The sequence below is a fragment of the Echiichthys vipera genome, assembly GCF_963691815.1.
Source record: "Echiichthys vipera genome assembly, chromosome: X".
NCBI classification, from domain to species: Eukaryota; Metazoa; Chordata; class Actinopteri; order Perciformes; family Trachinidae; genus Echiichthys; species Echiichthys vipera.
The window spans coordinates 34697429-34722084 of NC_139825.1; the positions used below are offsets into that span (position 1 = coordinate 34697429).

The following is a 24656-nucleotide window of genomic DNA, read 5'->3' on the forward strand; positions in this document are numbered from 1 at the left end:
GTGAAGCTGTCACTGCAGTTTGTGGTTGTTTATTTATCCTTTCAATTAAAAGTACTTTGTACATACAGTTTAAGGATAAACTTGCAGCAATTGACTATATGATTGTAAGAAGTTTTAGCGGTCAACAGAAATATAAGCACCCTGCCTCTCCACTCTGCACCAAGCAAACAATTTCCAAGTGAGACACAGGTGGCATTCATCAAGCAATCAGTCAGCTCCAGTGACACACACACACACCCTTGACTCCGCCCCCACATAGACACACCTCCAGACACACATTACCTCCTAGTGACAAACAACACATCCATGCCGCTACAACTTGTATTGGTTTACCTTCAGATCAGCTTCTTGTGTAGTCGTCAGGTGGTTCTCTACTAACAGAAGAGTCTGGATGAGAGACAGAATCACATTCTGGGCTTCATCTGGAGAGAAAATGCTGGTCTTCTTCAGCAGATGCTGGCACAAGTCCTCCACCTGTTTGCTAAAACGCCTGGACTGTGAAGAGACATGAACATTAGTTTTCTTTTCAGAACTGGCATTGTAAATAAAGGTGGTCTAATTGACTTTTCTTTAAGTTTTACCACTTGAAGGCCACGTTCAAGAAGATCTTTTTGGGCTCTCTCTATTTCCTCTAAAGTACACAGAACATCATCATTTTTCTCGCTGGCAGCTTGGCCTGATAGCAACTGTTTCTTCAGCTCATCTAGTTCCTGCAGGGACAGATGACAACATGTATATGACGGCCAAAATAATGTATTATGCGTGAATATACATGTGATAGACATCTGATCTTGCTCTACCTTTTCTTGCATTTGAAGAATATTCTTGGAGAAGTCAGCATCATTTTTGTCTTTTGGAAAACGGCCGCTGAATATTATTTTCACCATTTGAAGAAACATCTACAGCAGGATCAAAGTGATAAGGGAGAATAAAACAACCATATTTGCCATTTAAATGTGACACACTTGCAAGGTACTGACAGGCCAGAGGGGCTGCAGCCTCTGCTGGGGGGAAACGGGGAACCGTCCAAGCTGTTTACAGTAAGGACGGGATGCTGGTGACCTCAGCCGATGAGGTAATCGGGAGGTGGAAGGAGCACTTTGAGGAACTCCTTAATCCGACTAACATGTCCTCTTTTGTAGAGGCAGAGCTGGAGGCTGATGGGGAATCATTGTCAATATCTCTGGTGGAAGTCACTAAGGTAGTCAAACAACTCCTGAGTGGCAAAGCCCCAGGGTTTGATGAGATTCGTCCAGAAATGCTGAAAGCTTTTGGTTTGGAGGGGCTGTCTTGGTTGACAAGTCTCTTCAACATTGCGTGGAAGTCTGGGACAGTGCCAAGGGAGTGGCAGACTGGGGTGGTGGTTCCCCTATTTAAAAAGGGGGACCACAGGGTGTGTGCCAATTACAGGAGTATCACACTACTCAGCCTCCCTGGTAAAGTCTACTCCAAGGTGCTGGAAAGGAGGGTTCGTCCTATAGTCGAACCTCAGATTGAAAAGGAACAATGCGGATTCCGTCCTGGACGTGGAACAATGGACCAGCTCTTCACTATTGCAAGGATCCTGGAGGGGGCCTGGGAGTATGCCCATCCAGTCTACATGAGCTTTGTGGATCTGGAGAAGGCATATGACCGGGTCCCTCGAGAGATACTGTGGGAGGTGCTGCAGGAGTATGGGGTGAGGGGGTCACTTCTGTGGGCCATCCAATCTCTGTACACCAAAGGCAAGAGCTGTGTCCGGATCCTCGGCAGTAAGTCAGATTCGGTCCCGGTGGGGGTTGGCCTCCACCAGGGGTGCGCCTTGTCACTAATCCTGTGATTTTCATGGACAGGATATCGAGGCGTAGTCGTGGTGGGGAGGGGTTGCAGCTTGGTGGGCTGAGGATCTCGTCTCTGCTTTTGGCAGATGATGTGGTCCTGATGGCATCGTCGTTCAGTGGCCTTCAGCACTCACTGGATCGGTTCGCAGCCGAGTGTGAAAGGGCTCAGCACCTCTAAATCTGAGGCCATGGCTCTCAGCAGGAAACCGGTGAATTGCTTACTCCAGGTAGGGAATGAGTCCTTACCCCGAGTGAAGGAGTTCAAGTACCTCTGGATCATGTTCACGAGTGAGCGTGAGTTTGGCCGGAGAATCCCAGCAGCGGGGGCGGTATTGCAGTCGATCCACCGCACTGTTGTGACGAAAAGAGAGCTGAGCCGGAAGGCAAAGCTCTCGATCTCAATCTGAGTTCCTTCCCTCACTTATGGTCATGAAAGCTGGGTCATGACCGAAAGAACGAGGTCGCGGGTACAAGCGGCCGAAATGGGTTTTCTCAGGAGGGTGGCTGGAGTCTCCCTTAGAGATAGGGTGAGAAGTTAGAGTAGAGCCGCTGCTCCTTTGCGTTGAAAGGAGCCAGTTGAGGTGGTTCGGGCATCTAGTAAGGATGCCCCCTTGGCGCCTCCCTGGGGAAGTGTTCCAGGCACGTCCAGCTGGGAGGAGGCCTTGGGGAAGACCCAGTACTAGGTGGAGAGATTATATCTCCACACTGGCCTGGGAACGCCTCAGGATCCCCAAGTTAGAGCTGGTTAATGTGGCCCAGGAAAGGGAAGTTTGGGGTCCTCTGCTAAAGCTGCTGCCCCCGCGACCCAACCCCGGATAAGCGGTTGAAGATGAGATGAGATTAGATAAGACACTTTAAGAGATATACTTGATAACTATTTCATGACTGTATTAAAGAAAAATGACAAAAACTCACTAGACATTTTTCTTCCTGAAGCTGGGAGCAGAGTTGTTGTATATCCTGCAGGGCCAAACAGTAAAGGCTGATCCTGCCTTCAAAACTGTGGATATAACAAGAGCATCATCACTTCCACCAACCTCAGGTTTGTGTATAATTGCTGTTAGGTTAAGTTGCATGGTTGGTTATGGCTTAACATTTAGAGACTACTGGTTCCTACTTGGGTTGTGTCAGTGTGCGAGGGTAGTGAGAAACCCTGGTGAAGCTCTGGTTTTGCAAGCTCTTGGGGACCAGGGAGGAGGAGATAAACTGACTGCTGCCGTCATTGTCCTGCTCTTGGCTCAGAGACTCTCCATCAGTGGAGGACGATGACTCATCATTAGGCATTGCTGGTAACTTGGAGTGTTCATGTAGCGATGGATTGGATGCTCCGTCTGCGAGAGGCTGACAGATTCAGCGAAAGGTTGTATGTAATTCAAGAATAATAATAAACCAACTAATTTCAACATACTACATTTATTATAGCACACTCATCCATGGATTGGTTTTTCGACAGGTTAGTGTTTTCTGTTTTGCGACCACGCCTATTAAACAGCACAAATTTTGCTAAAGTTTTTTTTGATGTACTTTTTAGTCTCAGTCCAAATACAAATTATATAATATTTTTTAATAAAACAATGACCACATATTTAAGCCTCAGTTGTTTCTATTACCATGTGAACCATGCAGAAGGTGTATGTTATTATGGTGATATACTAAATGGTTACGCATGGTCAGCCTACTATCACCTAAAGAATATATCAAGGATTAAAGAATTTATGTTTCAGCAGGTCTTAGAAAAACTTGTCCATGCATTTATCTTTAGCAGGCTCGTCTCCTGTAACAGTGTCTTTACAGGTCTCCTTTAAAAGTCCATCAGAAAGCTGCAGTTAATTCAGAACGCTGCTGCTTGAGGCCTCACTAAGAAAAGTAGATCATATCTACAGAACAGGTCTGCTCTGTGTCCCCAGAGTCAGGACTAAACATGGGACAGGTCTGCTCTGTGTCCCCAGAGTCAGGACTAAACATGGGACAGGTCTGCTCTGTGTCCCCAGAGTCAGGACTAAACATGGGACAGGTCTGCTCTGTGTCCCCAGAGTCAGGACTAAACATGGGACAGGTCTGCTCTGTGTCCCCAGAGTCAGAACTAAACATGGAGAGGCAGCTTTCAGTTTTTATGCTCCACAAATCTGGAACAAACTTCCAGAAAACTTCCAGGGCTGCTGCAACTTTTAGTTATTTTCAATCAGGACTGAATACTTTTCTATTTTTCGCTGCTTTTCAGTAAACTCTACTGTAACTTCTGTAACTGTAACCATCTTTTATGTTTTTTTAAAATGACCTTTTTTACGTTTAAATCTTTTTGTACGTTTTAAATGACCTTTTATATGTATATGTTTTATGTGTTGTTTCTCCCAATGCTTTTAATGTTGTATGTGAAGCACTTTGAATTGCCTTGTTGTTGAATTGTGCTATACAAATGAACTTGCATTGCCTTGCCTTGCCTTGCCTAGACTTACTCTGTATTTTTGGTTGATGGGATAGACCACCTTTGCCCTTGATGCAAATGCAGCCACATCACTGTTCATGGGTGGCTGCTTCTTCTCCTGGACAATGAGTAAACAGACCTAAACTGTTAGTAGGAAGTTAATTAGTAAACATCACAATATGGGCAGGTAACCCTGAATGAAGCATGATTGGCGTCCTGTGCCATACAATTCAAAATGTAGTAATTTCCAGATATTTTACATAAATGTGCCCCTTTATATTTCATGTGACTATGACATCCACCTGTGTAAAGTTACAATAAGTCTGAGACGTGTCATGGATGTTAAAGAGAATACTTTATCATGTGTGTTGCCACTTAGAGCCTCCTTTCTGCTGTTGCTGACACAGTCACTTTGATTGTTGTCCAGTTCCCCATCATCAGGTTCAAGCAGCCGCCTTGCATTGTAACCCTAATGGGATGATACATGAGAATATGTTATATCCAGGCAGCGATGGAAAAAGTACTCAGAACCTTTACTTAAGTAAAAGTAGTAATACCACACTGTGGAATACGTTATATGTTAAACGTAAAAGTCCTGTATTCAAAATGTTACTTAAGTAAAAGTACTAAAGTATTAGAATCAAAATGTACTCATTATGCAGAATGGCCCATTTCAGAATATTATATTATCATATTGTAATTATTGATAAATTTATGTAAATATCACTTTAATATTGCAGCTGATAAGGGTGGTGTAAATTGTTTTTACTTTATATTCTGCTGTGTAGCTTAACCTATAAAAATGTATCCTATTATATTTGTTGATATTTCATATTAATAATTTAAATTTGTGAAGTAACTGAAGTTACCAAATACATATAGTGGGGTAAAAAGTACAATATTTCCTTTGAAATGTAGTAGAGTAGAAGTACAAAGTAGCATAAAATGGTATTACTCAAGTAAAGTGAAAACTCATAAGTACAACACTTGAGTGAATGTACTTAGTTACTTTCCACCGCTGCATCCAGGGATTGAATATAATATCTCGATGATACTTGGTCAAGAACTGAGTGAGTAGGAAACAGGCTGTTGTTAATTACTTACTTGTCTCGTCAACAACAAAGGCTTCAGGCAGAAGACATATAAAAGAGCAGCAGCTAATATCCCCGACAGCCCTCCACACACCGTGGCAACAGTTAACAGTCCTGTGTATATGTGCAGGGACTCAGCGAAACTGACCAACACATCAGTGCCGCATCCCGCTATCAGGTCCTGCTCTGTCATGTCTAACACACTACGTTAGTTAGCATGTTGTCGACGTCTAACGTTAAAGCTATCTAACGTTAACAACGGTTGGGAAAGTAACGTCTAACTGTTCACGCTGAAGTGTCTTCCCCGCATATGATTTTAATGTTTGTTTGTTTTTCTCCGCAAAAGCTTTCACATCTTGAAACAATAACAACTACGACTTTCAACAACTTCTTCCAGCAGTATTTTTCCCCCAAAGCGACCAACTTGGTGCATATTTTAAGCCAATGGCTGGAAAGAGATTTAAGCCAAGGACCAATCAGAACAAGCTGGCTAGAATTTAAGCGGAAAAACTATTAACTATCCTTCAAAATTAAAGTCTAATAATGTAGCCAATGGGGGAACAAGTCTTCCGTCCACAGTAACAGTATTGTTACATGACTTATTTCATTTATTAGTCTTTAATATCAAATTTCCATGCATCTATAGCTCCATTCATCCCACGGTCTCGCTTGTCGTGTTTTAATTTGAAAGCCGTAACCGGAAACAACGTCATACACTTTGTCTTTGACACTTTCTGAGGAGTTGCCCGACCGTTTTTCCAAAGTTTTGGAAATGTTTTTCCAAGTTCTGCAGCAACGGTGATTATGGAGCTTGTGTTCCCGTATAACTTTGAAATGGCGTCCATGGTTTCTCCTGAAATACTCGCATACAAGTAAGATGTGCTTGTTCGACAAAAACGCTGCTACAGTTGATGTTTGTCATGAAAGAAAGCAGGGCAAAATGTTTTCTTCGCGGATTTTTAACAATGGAAACATACAGAAATGCACCCAGCTAAGTTAGCGGCTCTCCTTGTTGAGAGTGGCACACCAACTTACGGATGCTTCAGGTCCACTTTACCGCGATTACCGTCACGATATGGTCATACATCTTGAATATCCAAGTGTCGTGTTTGTGTCCACCTCCTCGGTACTCCCGTTGGTGTCACTATGTAACCCAGCGAGCCTGTGTTTTGGAGTCCAGTGCTGGACATCAGCCTTGTTATAACGGTAACGTGACATCCCAGGATGCATCATGGTACACAACACTACCAACACCTTTCTCTGAGAAGCGACAGGTGAGTGGCCTACTGTTGAAATCCAGTTCAAATGTATCAATTTAAATCTAATCTCTAATGTTCCTACACATTTACAGGTTTATTTATTGTGTTGTATTTTAGCAACCAATATTTTGGCTCACTTTTCATATGTAATAAGGCCCTTAACACCTAATGCTTTGGTTTGGAAAGATACTCTTGTTTATATGTGTTAATAAACATGCAGGTTGCATATTAAATGTACAATATTGAATGCCCCTTTTCCATTGCCAGAGCCTCTCCAGTATTCATTTAGTGCAACATGACCCAGGTGGGAAATCAGCAGAGCAGACATTGCTTAGGATGGAAGGTTTGTTGCTTTCTCTCACTTCTATACATCCACAAAACGGTAATAATACAACAATAATACAATACATTTCTGTGCAAACACAAACTGAGTAATTGTACATAAGGTAGGTAAATAGTGTTTTGCAGTACACCTACTAGAAATTATATAATGTTAAATGTAATTCTAAAAAATGTGTAATGAGTATATGGATATATGTAATTATTTATTAATATGTCAGTTGCAGACTTTGTAACTGGCTGTTCAAACACCCTTAATGTAATCTGACAGATACAATGAAGACCACTGGACACATGGTGTTGTCTGCAGAGGGCCCACTCTCTTCTTCTGCTCCTGTTGGTCCATGGGGACACTCTTTTACTCCACTTACCTACATGTCAAACATCTGGCACCTCCGTACCCGCAGAAGCACCCTCACCAGATACAACCCAGGCCTCACTCTGCCTCAGGTATGTTTCTAAGAGGTGTGTTGGTCGCCTCTGTCTTTGTACACAGTCACATTTCATGGAGTATGTAGATGTAGTATACAATGCACCTTTTCATGTATGTGATAGAGCTCGACCGGTATGGGATTTAGTTTTTCCGATTTACAAAACAATTCACTGATTACCAATATGGCGGCCAATGTGGAGAATTGTTTGAGTTGGAATGAAAATTGACCTTCTCTATGCAGATTGTGCAATGATATCACTATGATTGCGATACATATCACCATATATCATGTTTAATTCAATAAATAAATAGTGAAATAGCCACATGCAATATATACAGTACAGACCAAAAGTTTGGACACACCTTCTCATTCAAAGAGTTTTCTTTATTTTCATGACTATGAAAATTGTAGATTCACACAGAAGGAATTAAAATTATGAATTAACACATGTGGAAATATGTACTTAACAAAAATGTGTAAAACAACTGAAAATATGTCTTATATTCTAGCTTCTTCAAAGTAGCCACCTTTTGCTCTGATTACTGCTTCTCACACACACTCTGCTTTCTCTTGATGAGCTTCAAGAGGTAGTCAACTGAAATGGTCGTCCAACAGTCTTAAAGGAGTTCCCAGAGATGCTTAGCACTTGTTGGCCCTTTTGCCTTCACTCTGCGGTCCAGCTCATCCCCAAACCATCTCGATTGGGTTCAGGTCCGGTGACTGTGGAGGCCAGGTCATCTGGAGCAGCACCCCATCACTCTCCTAATTGGTCGAATAGCCCTTACACAGCCTGGAGGTGTGTTTGGGGTCATTGTTGTGGTTAAAAATAAATGATGGTCCAACTAAACGTAAACCTGATGGAAAAGCATGCTGCTGCAAGATGCTGTGGTAGCCATGCTGGTTCAGTATCCCTTCAATTTGGAATAAATCCCCAACAGTGTCACCAGCAAAGCACCCCCAAACCATCACACCTCCTCCTGAATGCTTCATGGTGAAAACCAGGCACGTAGAGTCCATCCGTTCACCTTTTCTACGTCGCACAAAGACACGGTGGTTGGAACCAAAGATCTAGAATTTGGACTCATCAGACCAAAGCACAGATTTCCACTGGTCTAATGTCCATTCCTTGTGTTCTTTAGCCCAAACAAGTCTCTTCTGCTTGTTGTCTGTCCTTAGCAGTGGTTTCCTAGCAGCTATTCTACCATGAAGGCCTGATTCACACAGTCTCCTCTTAACAGTTGTTCTAGAGATGTGTCTGCTGCTAGAACTCTGTGTGGCATTGACCTGCTCTCTAATCTGAGCTGCTGTTAACCTGCCATTTCTGAGGCTGGTGACTCTGATGAACTTATCCACCGCAGCAGAGGTGACTGTTGGTCTTCCTCTCCTGGGGCGGTCCTCTTGTGAGCCAGTTTCTTTGTAGCACTTGATGGTTTTTGCGATTGCACTTGGGGACACTTTCAAAGTTTTCCCAATTTTTCTGACTGACTGACCTTCATTTCTTAAAGTAATCATGGCCACTCGTTTTTCTTTACTTAGCTGCTTTTTTCTTGCCATAATACAAATTCTTACAGTCTATTTAGTGGGACTATCAGCTGTGTATCCACCTGACTTCTGCACAACACAACTGAGGGTCCCAACCCCATTTATAAGGCAAGAAATCCCACTTACTGAACCTAACAGGGCACACCTGTGAAGTGGAAACCATTTCAGGTGACGACCTCTTGAAGCTCATCAAGAGAATGCACAGTGTGTGAAGCAGTGATCAGAGCCAAAGGTGGCTACTTTGAAGAAACTAGAATATCAGGCGTATTTTCAGTTGTTTTACACTTTTTTGTTAAGTACATATTTCCACATGTGTTAATTCATAGTTTTGATGCCGTCAGTATGAATCTACAATGTCAATAGTCATGAAAAGAAAGGAAACTCATTGAATGAGAAGGTGTGTCCAAACTTTTGGTCTGTACTGTATGATAGACATTTTTATATCATTTTAACAATATACTGTATATCTGGGCAATCAACGATTTAATTATAAAACCAAAACTGAACTTCCTAATGATACTCCCTCAGGTATCTCAGATAACATTTTCTGAGAAATTTGGTTTATAGGCTGATTATTATCAATTTAGACAATATAATAGTGTATCACAGTATCTTGAAATATGATTTCATTACACATAGATAAAATGTTTAACATCATCAACCGATTCTACAAATGATATAAATAATTATAATGTATTGTGTGATAAAGAATAAATAAAAAGTAAAACAAATCTCTAAATGAACACCATGTTCTCTATCACTCCATTGCTAAATATTTAAATAAAGAACACATAAAATAAAATTTGCTATATGGCACCATTTCTAAACCACCCCAAGCATCATTTTCTGCGTAATATGTTCTGCAAAAAGGTTTTCATATCCCCGAATATCGGACCATCACATACACACTTCAATAGCGTGGTAGGCCTATATCAGCTGACTGATAAATCGACCAGGCTCTTGTTGTAATTCATTAAATTGCTTTTATAATTTTATTGTCAAAACTTTTATGTGTAGTGTTTTGATACTTTTGCACTGATAAAAGCAGTTGTCAATCAGCCATTTTTTCCACTGTTACAACATCTTTTGACAGGATGTTTTCTGTAGTTTATATAAAATATATTTTTTTTATATTCCTCTTGGGTACTGGGGGTGTTAAAAGTAAGAATTTATGAAATACAACATACATACACCCACATATCAAACACACCATTACTTCATATTACATCAAATGGCTATTCTTACTTATAACATTACCTTACATCAAGGGAGACTTACCATGCTGGAAGAAAGTTGTTATACAGTGTGTTGAATATTTCCGCAGGTTCAAAGTATGGCGCCTCCATCTGCATTTGGGGTCAAATTTCACAAGTGTGCACAGGTACATATACTCACTTGTTTGAACACAGTGCATTAATTCTAACATATTTTGCGGGACCAATTTTAAACTGCAAATGAACATGCTGAAGCCCGTCCAGTGATTCATACTCTTCCTGCTGCTCTATCATGTGGCCCCCAGGTGAAGCTGGACACTGACCCTCCTCAGCTCACTTTCTTCTTGCTGATCCACAACATGGGCCCAGTTGGTGGCACCAACCTGTCTCAGGTGGCTATCAGGGACTCCATCTCTGGAATAGTACCCATAAAATCTGAAGGCAGGGTGGTGGAAAGAGGCTACCAGACGTTTGCAATTGATTCTCTGTCTGGTATGTCTGGGAGTCAGTTTGTTTTAAAAGATGATTCTAGCAAACATGTCCGGTTTGAACTTTAAAATATTGGAATTGTCTGCACGCTACATCCAAAATAAATAAAGTTATATTGATTTTACTTCTTTAGCTGGATCCCAAGTTGTTGTCAACTATACTGCTCACATAAGGAGTCATAAGAGTGAAGTCTTGGACCTTCCAGCTTTTCTCACATTCTCTAATGCCTCTCAGGTATTTTTTTTCTACTTCTGCCATTTATGCTCTTTTTAACATGAAAATCAATCACCCAAATGTTATTCATCTCACAATGCCAGTGTTTGCACTTTGTTCTTACCCAGAGCATTGTTTTCTTTACTCCACAGAATGATGTCAGTATGTTTGGTCCATTAACAGCTAATCTAACCTTGAGGGTGAATTCGACCAACAGGGTAAGATGTGGACACTTTCTCAACTGGAAACACCTGCAGCTTAAAGCTTTGCATGCACAAAAATTGATTTAATGGGAAATCTGGTGTTTTTTGCATTCCACTTTAGATTTATCCTAACCATGGAGTCCATTTTGCTGGATTTGTTGCTGGTTTCTTTGTTACGTTGGTGCTGCTGTCACTGGGGTTTCTGGCCATGAACCTGATAAGTCTGAGAACCAGGCTGAACCTTCTTCAGCAAAGGGTATCACAAATTCAAACTGTTATTAAAACCTAATTTATTTGTTAATTACATATACATATATTGTGTCTGTTGATACTTGAAAGGAGAGGAAATTTAGTATTTTGTCCAACCACAGTTAGTTTTGTTGACCCAAAAGATGCCACACAATTCCTTTTTTTATTGACATATCTAATTTTATCATTTTAAAGAGCTGTTTTCTCAAATGAATGTCAATATATTTTTGCTCATTGTTTTAGGTTTCTTGAGTTACTGTAAGTTAATACACTCAATGTATTTTCTCGCTTCAGAGAAACAGAAGTGATTCAGACCCAGAGTATGCAGACTGCAATATGAGTGAGACTGTGAAAGATGAAGCTGCATTTGAAGACAAGATGGTGGATACCATGGTGCTGGAGGATCCCCAAAACATGTACCAGGCTTTGGAAAAGTGAGTAGATGAGTCAAGAGGGAATTCAATAGCTTGATACCCTTTAATGGGACAAAATTATGTGGAATAAATTGGCAATAAAGGGAGTGTTCCCCTTTGTATCTAGTCAATGTAGTCCATTTATTTTGGGTCACAAAAATGGATGTGCACTGGAATTTTTTGTATATATTTTTTGTTGTTGTTGTTTACTGTGGTTAACCCTGCACCAGCTGGTACCCAGCAGATAAGCAGCGGGGTGCAGAGGGCATCTTCCGCTTTTTAATATTAAAACAATTCTTACCTTTCTTGCATGTCTCAGTTAGTGACCCCTCAACAGTCTCTGCCCTCTTCTCCCGGCCTGACCTCTGACGCTCCCTCCTCCCCTCCCCTTGCCAAATTGGCAAAGTGCACTGGAATGCCTGTCAAAGTGGAACCTCCTAATAGCGAATTTGGGGGAGACCGACCAATCCTGAATTTGCTAGTATTAGACTTTCATCAGAAATATATGAGAATTGAATATTGATGAGTGGTAACAGAGTGGGTTTCTTTTACATTTTAGTGTTCCATATGCTTATTAGGAACATTTTAAGATTACAAAAGAAAAGTGTAAAGATGTCAGAAAGGTAAGAATTGCTTTAATCCACTTCTGTATTGGCTCCAATAATCAGTTTTGCTGGTTGTTCCTTGGAAGAAACACTTGTTTTCATAAATGTTTCACATTATTATCACAACATATTGGGTTTACCATACTTACTCTGCATTTATCCCTGTAAGCCTTGAAATGTCCACACTGCTGCATGCCACCAATAACCTGGAGGCAACCCGGATTCAGATCTACAAGGATATAATGTCCTCTCTGCTGGGCGCCCTGCGTTCCCGGGGCCAGGCCAGCGCCCAGGCCCAGCAGAGGCTCCTCAGTGTGCTGCATGGACAGATGCTGGGCATGGAGGGTCGGCTGAAGGAGGAGCGAGGGGCTCGCATGGCTGCTTTGGCTGGCCGGTGTAACCTGGAGACTCGGGAAGAAATGGAAGCCGAGCACCGCAGAGAAGCTGCTGAGAAGGCCCAGGCCGAGCTGCTGTGTCAACATGCAGATCAACAGGTAATAAAAAGTAACTTGTCTAATTTAGGAAAGTAACATTATGAATTTTTCCTTCTGGATGCGAGAGAATTCTGTTAGTTTATTGCTTTCATGACATACTGTCACTAAACTGAAAAAAACTAATTTTGTTATGTTACTAGGCGCTCCTCCACTGCAGCGTCCTCCTGGAGAAGCTGCACAAGCTGAGCCAGAGTCAGCTCCAACGCATCCTGTTGGTCCGACATGAAGAAGCCTCAGGGAAGGTCCAGAGGCAGATCATCGAGTGGCGTCGGGTGGAGTTGCACAAGATCTTCTCTGAAGAACTGGAGGAAGCCACCAGGATGGGCGAGCTGGAGAAGAGTACGGCCAAGAGTCTTCAGCACGATTACTTTGCCTGTCAAGTGAGCAACCAAAATTAACTTTCAAAGATGTGACACATTAGAGCATTTAAAAGACATAATAATTTATGTATAATTTGAGCTTTAGACATGCAGAATTGACACCTGCAAACGTGTCCAGCAAACCACGTAGAACAGCATTTGCAATTTATACATTTGCTTTATTCCTTTGTTCTTCTTTGCAGCCATCTGTATTTGTGGTAATCGGTAAATAAAACAAACATTTAAAATACATATTATGAGACTTTTTTCTCTGTCCAGGATCAGCTAGAGGAGGTGCTGGATGTGGTTCTTGCCAACCAGCGCTATGTGCTTGCTGAACGCCATGCACAGAGGAAGTTCTTGGTGCACAGCCTTCACAGCCTCAACAGCCTGATTTCTGACAGCTTCTCCAGCACGTCTAGCAATCTGGACAGCTGGTTCACTCACATCAGGAGGTTGGTGTCTATTGTAGTTGCCAGTGATACCATCATGTGATGATCATCACACATCTAGCTTCACTACACTACACTATAAATATGGCCAAGTAAGCTTCTATTGCAGTATGAATGTTTTTTTGCTTTATTTTCCAAATTATTTTATTAAGTTCTTCAGACAATTACACAGATAAAGTATAACAGTTGTGCAGTGCATCTGCATTAAGGTGAAAAAACAGACAAAAAAAAAAAACATGAATCCTGCTATCCCTCCAAACAACCCACGTCTGACACAGTCACAATAACCAACCAAGTAACTGAATAACTTGTAACATGAGTAGATAGGTAAAGTAAAAAAAAAACAATAAACTAATAATAGCAAAAATAAATAAAGTCATTCAAGAAAGAGAAAAACAACCAAAATAAATAAATAAAAAAGGAGGGGGGGAGTATCTTCTTCCAGACACTGCAGTAAGAATGTTTGTGTTTAGTCTTTAGTCTAAAATGCTTTAATTTGTGATGTGATATAAATATAGAAAATATAGCAATATGCAAAAAACACTCCAAGAAATGAAAGTGAACAAAAGAAAAACAAAAAGAAAGTTAAATATTTTACGTAGATTTTTCTTTTTTACAAATAAAAGAGTGTATTTTCCAGAAAATGTGTACAATATATCAGCTTTTGTTGCTAGTTCTAAGCTTGTAAGCAGTTCTAAGCTTGTGCAATATACAGGAAGTATAATGGTCTAGAGTGGTGTTTTAACCTGGAACGCTTTCATGTCTCCACCAGAGGGAGCCTTGTGTCCACAGAGCAGATAGACCAGCTGCAGGATAAAGCCCATAAAGAGCTGTTGATGGTGAGGCAGAGACTGGATGAGGCACTGAGCCAAGAGAGGAGAGCCATGCGCTGTGGACTTATTAAGAAAAGGCGGGAGCTCATCTCTGACATGGTGAGGAGATCATGCGCATTTAGGATTTTTATTCCAATTCCAATTCCATTGTACATCCATTGTGGAATGATATCACAAAACCTGTTCATCTCATTCTTTAAAGGGGACGTATTATGCCCCTTTTCAGGCTTATACTTTTATGTATATGTTTACATGCTTTAATGTTCGAAAAACACATTATTTTTCTCATACTCTCTGTTTGAATATACCTGTATATTCACTCTCTGTCTGAAACACTCCGTTTGCCCCCTCCTTAAAAAGCCAAATCTGTTCTGATTGATCAGCGTGTCTTGGTCTTCCACATCTGCACTCTCTGTATCTTTACGCCGTCACTACAGCTGGGAAATGACTGTAATGGTAATGTGGGACCTTTAACTAATATACCACCTTTATTCCTGCTTCCTGCTCTCTCAAGCTGCAGGTCCACAAACAGAGACAGAAGGATCTATCTGCTCTGTCCAGGGGTCTGGAGGGAAGGATAGATGTAGCCCAGCACCTGCACTGTTGGCAGAACTTACTGACCACTCACAGTTTGGAGCTAGCAGAGCTCATCAACAACCTGGATGAGGAGGCTACTGCAGACATCCGCAAGGTGCCATGCTAACACGACACATTGGGCGCATTAATGACCTTATCACTATGAGAGATGCATAAAAACCCTGCACACAAATTTTCCACTGAGCTTGATTGGGTCTTATTCAGTCCCTGTCTTCATCCTCTACCTGTTCTGTAGGTGACCATGCGTGTGATACAGGGTGCCATAACAGAAGCCAAAGCCATACAGCCTTCTGCAACCCAGTCCTTGCTAACAATCTTGCCTCCAGGGGCCCAACGCTCCCTGCTGCAGGTGGAACCAGAGCCTGGACCTGGACAAGCCCAGGGACAAGGAGTGAGTGCTCTGCTGCAGGGCCAGGAAAGGTTGCACCAGGAAGGCAAGGCAGCCTTGCGCACCCTCAGCTGCACCAGGGACTCTTTGCGGGAAGCCATGGAGAGAGAGCTGCAGGAGCAGAGGGAACTCAGGGCTCACTGTCGAGCTTTCTTTAGGTCAGTGATATAATAACACAGGTCAATTCATTTCAGGGGATTCTTTGTGTGTGTGTTGCTATTAACTGTGGGAGAGGTGGATAGAGAAGGTCTCATATGTAACTTTCTGGATACATATGAGATCTTGTTTTTCTACATCAGTTGAAATTCAGATGGGGGTATTCTCTACCATAAAATGTATTACTGTAGATACCAGACTGACTGAAAGGAACTTTTGTGGGTTGAAAAACATCCCAAATTATAATTACACCATCCTGGATTAATGGTATTCCACTCTCAATGCAGCCATGTAAAGCCTCCCCTGTGCGTTTATCAGTCTTTCTTTTCTCCTTCTGCCCCAGTTGCTTGTGTTCATCCCAGTTGACTCTGTCTGAAGATGACCGGCTCAGGATGAAACTAGAGTTTCAGAAATGTCTGTCTGTGATGGACCGCTGCCTGGTGCTGCCCCATGCTGTCTCAAGAGCCAAACTCCACACCGCTCTGGCAGCTTGGAGAAAGGAGAGCGAGCAACAGATGGTGAACACGAAATCACACGTTACTAAATTCAGTTATGTTCTTAAAACCTGTGTTTGTAGGATATAAACATTTCTGACCTTGACCGTTGCTAGTGGTTGTATCTAATAAAAAGTCACAGTGGCAAACTGCATTGCCCACCGTGCACTTACTTTGGTGTAATATTCATGTCGCCTTCAACTAGAGTTCATAGCATCTAATGTAATTGATTGAAAATGCAGGTGGAACACTCACAATGAAATGCTAATGAAGGGACATGAGCCAGATCAAACTGTTAGCTTATGAATGTAAGAATATGGGGAATATTAGATAAAAGTAACAAAAGAGACATCATTGTATCTGTGTAATATGAGTGTACACCAACATGGTGATGAGAACAAGCAGAAATCTTTAATTTTCAACATCCTCAGATATTATGTATGTTTGTAGTACAACTAAGCATTAGAGCTCAATTTACAAGATTAAAATGTTTCTTTGATTCTCATCCCTCTCTTTAGAAGGAAGTCTCTATGGCCCACTTCTTTTACGCTGTGCTAACTTTGATTATATTTTTTCATTTTAAATCTCCTCATGATACGCTTCAAAAGCCCACATGTATTAAACTACAGCAAGATATCATGATGCATTTAATATTTTCTAAAATGAGGAAGAAATGGAGAATGGCGACCGCCAGTGCAAACCACACTGCGATCAGCCTCAATTGTGTGGCGGCTGGATGAGTGCACATTGTGATTCAGAAATAATAAAGAGCTCCACAGAGTGGTTTCATTTCTAATCACATCATAACAGCGTGCTTGCAGTCATTTGCCAACCAACATATGTATATTGTGGTTTTTTGCAGACGAATATGCAAACCAAGGGGAAAACCAGCGAGGCCAGACAGAAAACAGACACATCTGACCTGCTGCTTTTCCAGAAAAGGCTTGAGGACGGGATCCAGCTGTTTGAGAAGGAGAAGGAAACGGAGAGTAGCGTCATGAACAAGGTAAAGCTGCAACATTGTCTTTTACTCTATGTAAATGCATTAAGTTACTGGCAGGAAATGTCCAGTGTATACATTTTATATAATATTTTAAACCCTAAGCTCTTACAGTAACGGATGCTATACTATACTACTCTAAGTGAATGGCTATCTGTATTGAAGTTTAAAAAGTCTAGCTTGCACACAAGATGGTTTGAGTTCAAGCAAGAATTGAATTACATCCATCCTGATTTTGGCAGGTGATGGAGGAGATGTGTAGGGAGAGAGAGGATGATCTGCGCTCTCAGGGCGACAGCCTTGCGATGCAGATGGCTTCAATCCACTACCAGAAGGCTGAGAGAAGGACCAAAGTCTTGGAGACCTCCAGAGCAATGCTCACTCTGCACAGCCTTCTCATTCAGCAGCTCAGAGAGAGGAAGAGCCTGGAGAGACAAGACATGGCCCAGTGTATACAGAACCACTTCTTGGTAGGCAATACTTGACTCCAAGTTAACCCCTGTGTTGTTGCATTGCATGGTTGGAGGGCTGCCCATTGGGCTCAAGGTTCAAACTGATGTGTAATTCTAAGGAAAATCTAATTTCCATTCTCATGTTTCCTCTGGGACTAATACTCTCTCATTAAACCTTGTAGACCTTTATTATGGTGTAATTTGACTCTTTGACACAGGGCCTAGAGGAAGCAGAACAACAGCTTCAAAAAGAGAGGACGGAGCTGGACGACCTGCAAATGTCTTGGCCCGGAGTCAAGTCCAATTCAACACAGAGAGAGGACTCTGATGAGGGAGAAGGGAGAAGCAAGGAGGTGAAACTGTTTCAGCTGCAGCAGGAATGCAGGATGACGTCCATCCTCCAGGAGGCGCTCTACAAGAGGGATCAGGTCATCACACTGTTGGCTGAGAGGTGAGCTGTCATGTCAGTGTTATCTCAGGAGTAATGAGGAATTTTGGGGCTTGACACAGGCCGTTAAATTTTACAGTGTTGAAACTCTTTGGCGATTTCAGGTTGCAGGAAATGACTGGCAAAAACCAAGCCATGAAAGATTTGAAAGAGAAAATGGAGCTCAGGAGACTTTATGCAAACTGTGACCAGGTCTGAATTTATATACTTTTTTTACAAAGTTATATTTCACACAAACATAATCCTGGCATGGAAAAATACAGGGGTATCCTCACTTCTGTGTGCGAACCAGAGGAAGGAAGAGGAAAAACTGTATTTGGCTCTGTGCCCTGCTCTTCATCTTAGGATCTGGAGTTTGCATCACGGCTGGTGAAGCAGAGTCAGGTATCTGCTGAGGTTCTCCTGGAGGCCCTGCGTCTCCTCCTCCCCACACTGCCCGAAAGCGAACTCCTTTCCATCACTGACGCGCTCTGCCCCAAACAACACCTTGCTTCATCATCAGCAGAACAGGAACACTCAGGGTAAGGAGGTTCAACATCGGTCTACTGGCAAACATTGTTGTAGATGAAGAGGTTTACACATCTAATTTACACAGTGTAGTCACATTAGATAATAATTATAAATATACTGTATATTTCTGTTTGAAGTGTAGTTTTTCTGTCTTAGTATTTACCCATTTGACTTTTATTCAAACGGCAACCTCATGGGGTGAAAATTAAGCTAACACAAGTGCCAAAAACTGCAGTTCCTGCAGTGGCCACTTAAGGCTCCACAAGCGAGTCAACCCTATAGAGCCCTGTGTTAAAATACTCAACTTTAGAGCAGAAATAAACATGTCTTCAGCCTGGTTTAGAAGAAAAATTGTCCCTTTGGCTAATTAATCCTTCATGACAACTTTACGGGGTGACTTTTTTATATACCTACCTCATTTAACTTATATCAAGGCTAAAGTTCTGCATAATTAAGGGCTGGCTGCTTTGAGTGACAGGTGAGTGCCGTCACAGGTAGCTCCCATAGACCGTAGGCTTCATTAGGCCCTCCTCAGCTCCATCCAAGCCCCGCCTCTTTGCCCATTTTTTGATTACCTGGAAGCAGGCGGCATCAGGCACTGCCAAGATGGCAGCCACCCAGTTGGAGCTTTTGGCTCTTCAGAACCTATGGGTGACATCACAGTGACCACATCCATATTTTATACAGCCTGTGCTCTTAGTAAGCACCGTGCAGCAGAAAGATTCCCCATCATAATACAAAATCTCTTAGGCTCTTCTAACCTATAAAGTTTTGAGTTTGGTTACCAACAAACATTCATAAGTCAAAAAGAGCTTTTGACATGCATCCTTTTTTGCTAATGGAAAAAAAGAATAGAACAAATTGAATCTAGTGAAAACCTTTTTACCCCAAGTATGCATGCAGCCAGCCTCTCAACAATTCAAGTTCTGTGGTTTAAGAAAATAGTTTTCTGACTGAAGTCACTGATTCAATAAAAACAGCATTTAAACACAGCTGGCTGAAACAGACCCATCTCCAAGCATCCTCTCAAATTAAATACTGTTTGAACACGGCTCCACAGGGGTCTTTTTCCCTGAGCCAAGATGGAGAGATAAATGATCATCATTTAATTTCCCTCTCTTCCTGATACACTGGAACACTCAATTCTGGCCCCTGCTGAGTTTGGATAACTTTACTGATGAATAATGCCTTGTGCCTGAGGAGCGGAGCTGTCTGGCCAAAGGACAAGAGAATGAAAATTATCAGTTGGGAACAATATGCAAGAAGTGTTTTTCTTTTCTTCTTTAGCTCTTTTGTGTCTGCTTTAGGTTTGCAAAATGGATCTTACCCATTCTTTGGAACATTTTTAAAATATTACTAATGTGAATTCATGTAAACAGTAGAATTCGAAACATTATATTTGAGAGTTGTCGCATATGAGGATTGTTGATAGTTATATTGATATTTTATCAGATCTCTTCTTGGCCATGCAGCTCTCTGACAACAGCAACAGAATGACATTTTCAGAGACAGCACACAATATAAATTATCAAAGAAAGTTAAAGTGAAGTTAAATTGACTTCTTACCTGCCTCGATCTAGCATGTTTAAGAAAATAGTCTATGTAAGCATTTATTTTGAACTAAATCAACTTCTGTTTGAATTTATTAAAAAGATGCAACAGGCATCAGCTAGATGTTTTTCATGGTCAGTATGTTCAGCCCGGTTTCATTATTTACTGTATGTTCTCTAAAATTTGTAGTTAAATGTGGCCAGAGGGTAGAGCCTGTAGCATCTGTTCCATTTTTTTTAACATCAGTAACCTGTGAAATACCCTAATTGCAATGAAATGTACTTGTGTACTAATTTTGCTTTCGTAAACACTCTAATACAGACAGATACCATTCTTTAAAATCTGACTACAAACAGATGATGGCAATGATTTATTGTTTCTGTTTATTATGGGAAGATGCTCTGTCCATGCAACGTGATTATTAACCAACTACAACTACTTTTGGGAGGCAATCTGTAACAGTAATTTTCTTGGGGAAAAAACAGCCTTGTGTGATACTGCAGTTGGAATTATCTGTATCTATTAATCAATTAGGCAGGCGTAACACAAAGTACCCTATAAAGAAAGAGATTAAATATTTATTTTTTTACTTACATGGAAAAGATCACAAAGCTCTCCCTTTAAACCAATGAAAAGTTACTGACAGCATATCAGATAGCCAGACATCCCTGAACATGTTTTAATGAAAGCCAATCATTGTCTGCAGAGACTGTATCACCAGCTTTATAATATATCCATGACTCTTTGACCAGGTGTGCTGGGGGGGTGAACAGACTTCTTTCTATCAAACTGAGAGAAGACGTGGTGCATAAAATTATGCAAAATATGCCAAGCTGCTCTGTGGAAAGAGAGAGGTGAGTTCCACACTTCTGTATTCGGCCTCTAGGTTCTATATAAAGACTTAAAGGTCCTTTATTATGGTAATTTTAATGTTCATACATTTATTTTGGATTTCTACTAGAACATGTTTACATGCTTTAATGTTCAAAAAACAAAATGTTTTTTTCATACTGTCAGAATATACCTATTACCATCCTCTGTCTGAAACACTCCGTTTTAGCGTCTGTGTCTTTAAGACCCCTCCTGAAAAAGCCTGGTCTGCTCTGATTGATCAGTGTTTCTGGGTCTTCTGCATCTGCTCTCTCTGCATTTCTGCACCATCATTGCAGCATGGGAATGACTGTAACAGCACTTTAGCAGCACTTCTAACTATAAATCTATAGAGGATAGTTGTGACATCACAACCGTACAGAAGTCCTTACGTCTCGTTAAAAGACACAGTTTCTAAATACAGGCTGTGTGCATTTCTCCGGGGATTGAGTGTTTTGATACTACATACTAGTATTTACACAACACCATGACCTGCTTTATGATAAAAAGACAGGAGAAATCTCTCTGTTTACAATATGGGACCTTTAATGTTACACTCATCAAGGGTAATTAATCATCACTCTCATCACTCATCTTCAACCGCTTATCTGGGATCAGGTCGCGGGGGCAGCAGCTCTAGCAGTGGACCTCAAACTTCCCTTTCCCGGGCCATATTAACCAGCTCTAACTTGGGGATCCTGAGGTGTTCACAGGCCAGTGTGGAGATGTTATCTCTCCACCTAGTCCTGGGTCTTCCCTGGGGCCTCCTTCCAGCTGGACGTGCCTGGACTCAATTACTACCCGGAGTAAGCAACCCAACGGTGTCCTGAGAGCCATGGCCTCAGATTTAGAGGTTCTGATCCTCATCCCAGCCGTTTTACACTCGGCTGCGAACTGATCCAGTGAGTGCTGAAGGTCACTGACCGACAATGCCATCAGGACCACGTCATCTGCAAAATGCAGAGACGAGATCCTCAGCCCACCAAACTGCAACCCATCTCCACCACCACTATGCCTCGTTATCCTGTCCATGAAAATCACAAACAGAATTGGTGACAAAGCGCACCCCTGGCGGAGGCCAACCCCCACCGGGAACGAATCCGACTTACTGCAGAGGATCCGGACACAGCTCTCGCTTTGAGTGTATAGAGATTGGATGGCCCAAAGAAGTGACCCTCTCACCCCATACTCCCGCAGCACCTCCCACAGTATCTCCCAGGGGACCCGGTCATATGCCTTCTCCAAATCCACAAAGCTCATGTAGACTGGATGCGCATACTCCCAAGCCCCCTCCAGGATCCTTGCGAGACTGAAGAGCTGGTCCGTTGTTCCACGTCCAGGACGGAATCCGCATTGTTCCTCTTCAATCTGAGGTTCAACTGTGTACCGTCCTTACTGTGAACAGCTTGGACGGTTCCCTTAGGTGTTGAATGGTTTTCCAGGAGCACCTTTGTGCCGCCTGAAAGTCCTTCTCCATGACTTCTCCGAACTCCTCCCACACCCGCTGCTTTGCCTCTGACATGCCTCTGGCAGAGGCTGCAGCCCTTCTGGCCTGTCGGTACCTTGCAACCGCCTCCGGAGTCTTCCGGGATATGTTATCCCGGAAGGACTCCTTCTTCAATTGGACAGCTTCCCTGAGCACCAGTGTCCACCACGGTGTTCGAGGGTTACCGTCCCTTGAGGCACCTAAGACTTTGAGGCCACAGCTCACTGCCGCAGCTTAGGCAATGGAAGCTTTGAACATTTCCCGGTTCAATGCCCCCAACCTCCACAGGGATGCCAGAAAAGCTCTGCCGGAGGTGTGAATTGAAGATTTCTCGGACAGGGGCCTCCTCCAGACATTCCCAGTTTACCCGCACTACCTGTTTGGGCTTATCCGGCCTGTCCAGAATCTTCCCCCATCCTCCGACCCAACTCACTCAGATGGTGATCAGTTGACAGCTCTGCCCCTCTCTTCACTCGAGTGTCCAAAACATACGGCCTCAGATCAGATGATACAATCACACGCCTAGGGTGCTCTGGTACCACGGACACTTATGAGCATCCTTATGTTCGAACATGGTGTTTGTTATAGACAATCCATGACTAGCACAGAAATCTGATAACAGTTGACTGCTCGGATTTAGATCAGGCAGGCCGTTCCCAATCATGCCTCTCTAGGTGTCTCAATCGTTGCCCTCGTGGGCGTTGCAGTCTCCTAGCAGAACTATGGAGTCCCCTACTGGAGCCCCATGAGGACTCCATTCAGGGTCTCCAAGAAGGCAGAATAATCCAAACTGCTGTTCGGTGCATATGCACAAACAACAGTCAGAGTTTTCCCCCCTACCACCCGCAGGCGTAAGGAGGACACCCTCTCGTCCACCGGGGTAAACTCCAACACCACGGGGCTCAGCCAGGGGTTTGTGAGTATCCCCACGCCAGCCCGGCGCTTCACACCCTGGGCAACTCCAGAGAAGAATAGGGACCAACCCCTATCCAGGAGTACGGTTCCAGAACCAAGACTGTGTGTGGAGGTAAGCCCCACCAGATCTAACGGTTAGCGCTCCACCTCTCGCACAAGCTCCAGCTCCTTCCTCCACAGAGAAGTGACATTTCACGTCCCCAAAGCCAGGCTCTGCTGCCCGTGTCTGGTCCGTCAAGGCCCCTCACCTTCACTGCCACCCATGCAGCAGCACACCCGACCACCAGCGGTTCCTCCTGTGAGTGGTGGGCACACAGGACGGAGAGGGGGGAGCTGCCACTTCACTTTTTCGGGCTGTGTCCGGCCGGGCTCCGGGCAAACCCGGCCACCAGGCAAGCCCTCTGTCTGGGCCTGGCTCCAGACGGGGACCTCGGTCTTCCTCCGGGCAGGGTCTCTCTTCCTCTCTTTTGTTTGTCCATTAAGTCTTTGTGAACCATTCTTAGTCCGGCCCCTTGCCTGAGACCACTCTGCCATGGGAGACCCTACCAGGAGCACCAGGCTCCAGACAACACAGCCCTAAGGTTCACAGGGACACACAAACCTCTCTACCACAATAAAGTGATGGTTCCCAGAGATGGATTAATTAAGATTTTATACAGTATATATAATATTATATAATTAATATCATTATCACTGAATGAGTAATTAATCATTCAGTGCTAAACAACATCATAGAGAAATCCTTTATTGAATGTGAAATGTGCCTTTTGTGAGTTACATTGCTGGGCTGTCACATGCACATGCATGAGGTAAACACTTTAACACTCCACTTCCACTAACAACAGCTCCTTTGTCCTCCAAATCTCACAGAATCCAGGAAAAAAGGCAAAGTTTGATGGAAAAACTGCTCCCCAGATCCTGTCTCCTGGCTCCAAGAGATGTTACACCACCGCTGGTTGAAGAGAAAGGAAAGGAGGACAGAAAAGCACAGCGGCCTGTTTATGAATCTACAGTGACTGAAAACACAGTTCCACAGCAGCAAAATGATACTTCAAAAGAAAAGGTTGTGGACCATACATTACATGGCACAGTAGAGGAAAGCATGAAGCCAGCCTCTGCCAGCGCTGTGCTGGGCACCCCTGTTACCGGAGAGAGGTTGTTTGTGTTCCGGGATCCACCTGAGTCATGTGGCAGTGTGGGTGCTCCAAAAAGAAAAAGGAGAAACTTTCTCAATCTGAAGAAAGGCTCAGTGGCTCCAACAAACTTACCTTGAGACTGACAAACAGTGTTTTACACTTTTTTTTTATTATTATGATGGTACTTTATCATGATATATGATAACATTAAAATACAAG

The 24656-nt window shown here is 42.7% G+C and overlaps 2 protein-coding genes across 3 annotated transcripts in view; one reads left to right on the plus strand and one right to left on the minus strand.

Annotated features, from left to right (window-relative positions):
- evc (EvC ciliary complex subunit 1) overlaps positions 1–6492 on the minus strand; it is a 19606-nt gene extending 13114 nt beyond the window's left edge. The window contains exons 1-8 of one of the 2 annotated variants that reach the window (XM_083939303.1): positions 6372–6492; positions 4601–4714; positions 4277–4363; positions 2938–3161; positions 2736–2820; positions 801–899; positions 582–710; positions 334–495 (exon numbers count right to left, since the gene is read on the minus strand). In XM_083939303.1, coding sequence (XP_083795429.1) covers positions 334–495; positions 582–710; positions 801–899; positions 2736–2820; positions 2938–3161; positions 4277–4345 — 768 coding nt within the window. In that variant the 5' untranslated portion in view covers positions 4346–4363; positions 4601–4714; positions 6372–6492. Of the gene's footprint in view, positions 1–333; positions 496–581; positions 711–800; positions 900–2735; positions 2821–2937; positions 3162–4276; positions 4364–4600; positions 4715–5349; positions 5746–6371 lie in introns of those variants that run through there. The other variant, XM_083939302.1, reaches the window with a different exon arrangement.
- LOC310965604 (limbin-like) lies at positions 6143–24574 on the plus strand (the record flags this gene model as incomplete). Its single annotated transcript, XM_083939301.1, has 23 exons — positions 6143–6610; positions 6863–6938; positions 7206–7384; positions 10235–10291; positions 10430–10616; positions 10747–10847; positions 10979–11044; positions 11151–11285; positions 11573–11712; positions 12466–12790; positions 12931–13170; positions 13429–13604; positions 14374–14533; positions 14949–15125; positions 15267–15577; positions 15919–16093; positions 16932–17075; positions 17312–17539; positions 17740–17972; positions 18074–18161; positions 18315–18490; positions 20783–20884; positions 24172–24574. Exons 1-23 carry the CDS (start codon positions 6374–6376, stop codon positions 24572–24574), a joined length of 4116 nt encoding a protein of 1371 aa, XP_083795427.1. The 5' UTR covers positions 6143–6373.
- Positions 24575–24656: the final 82 nt, after the last annotated feature.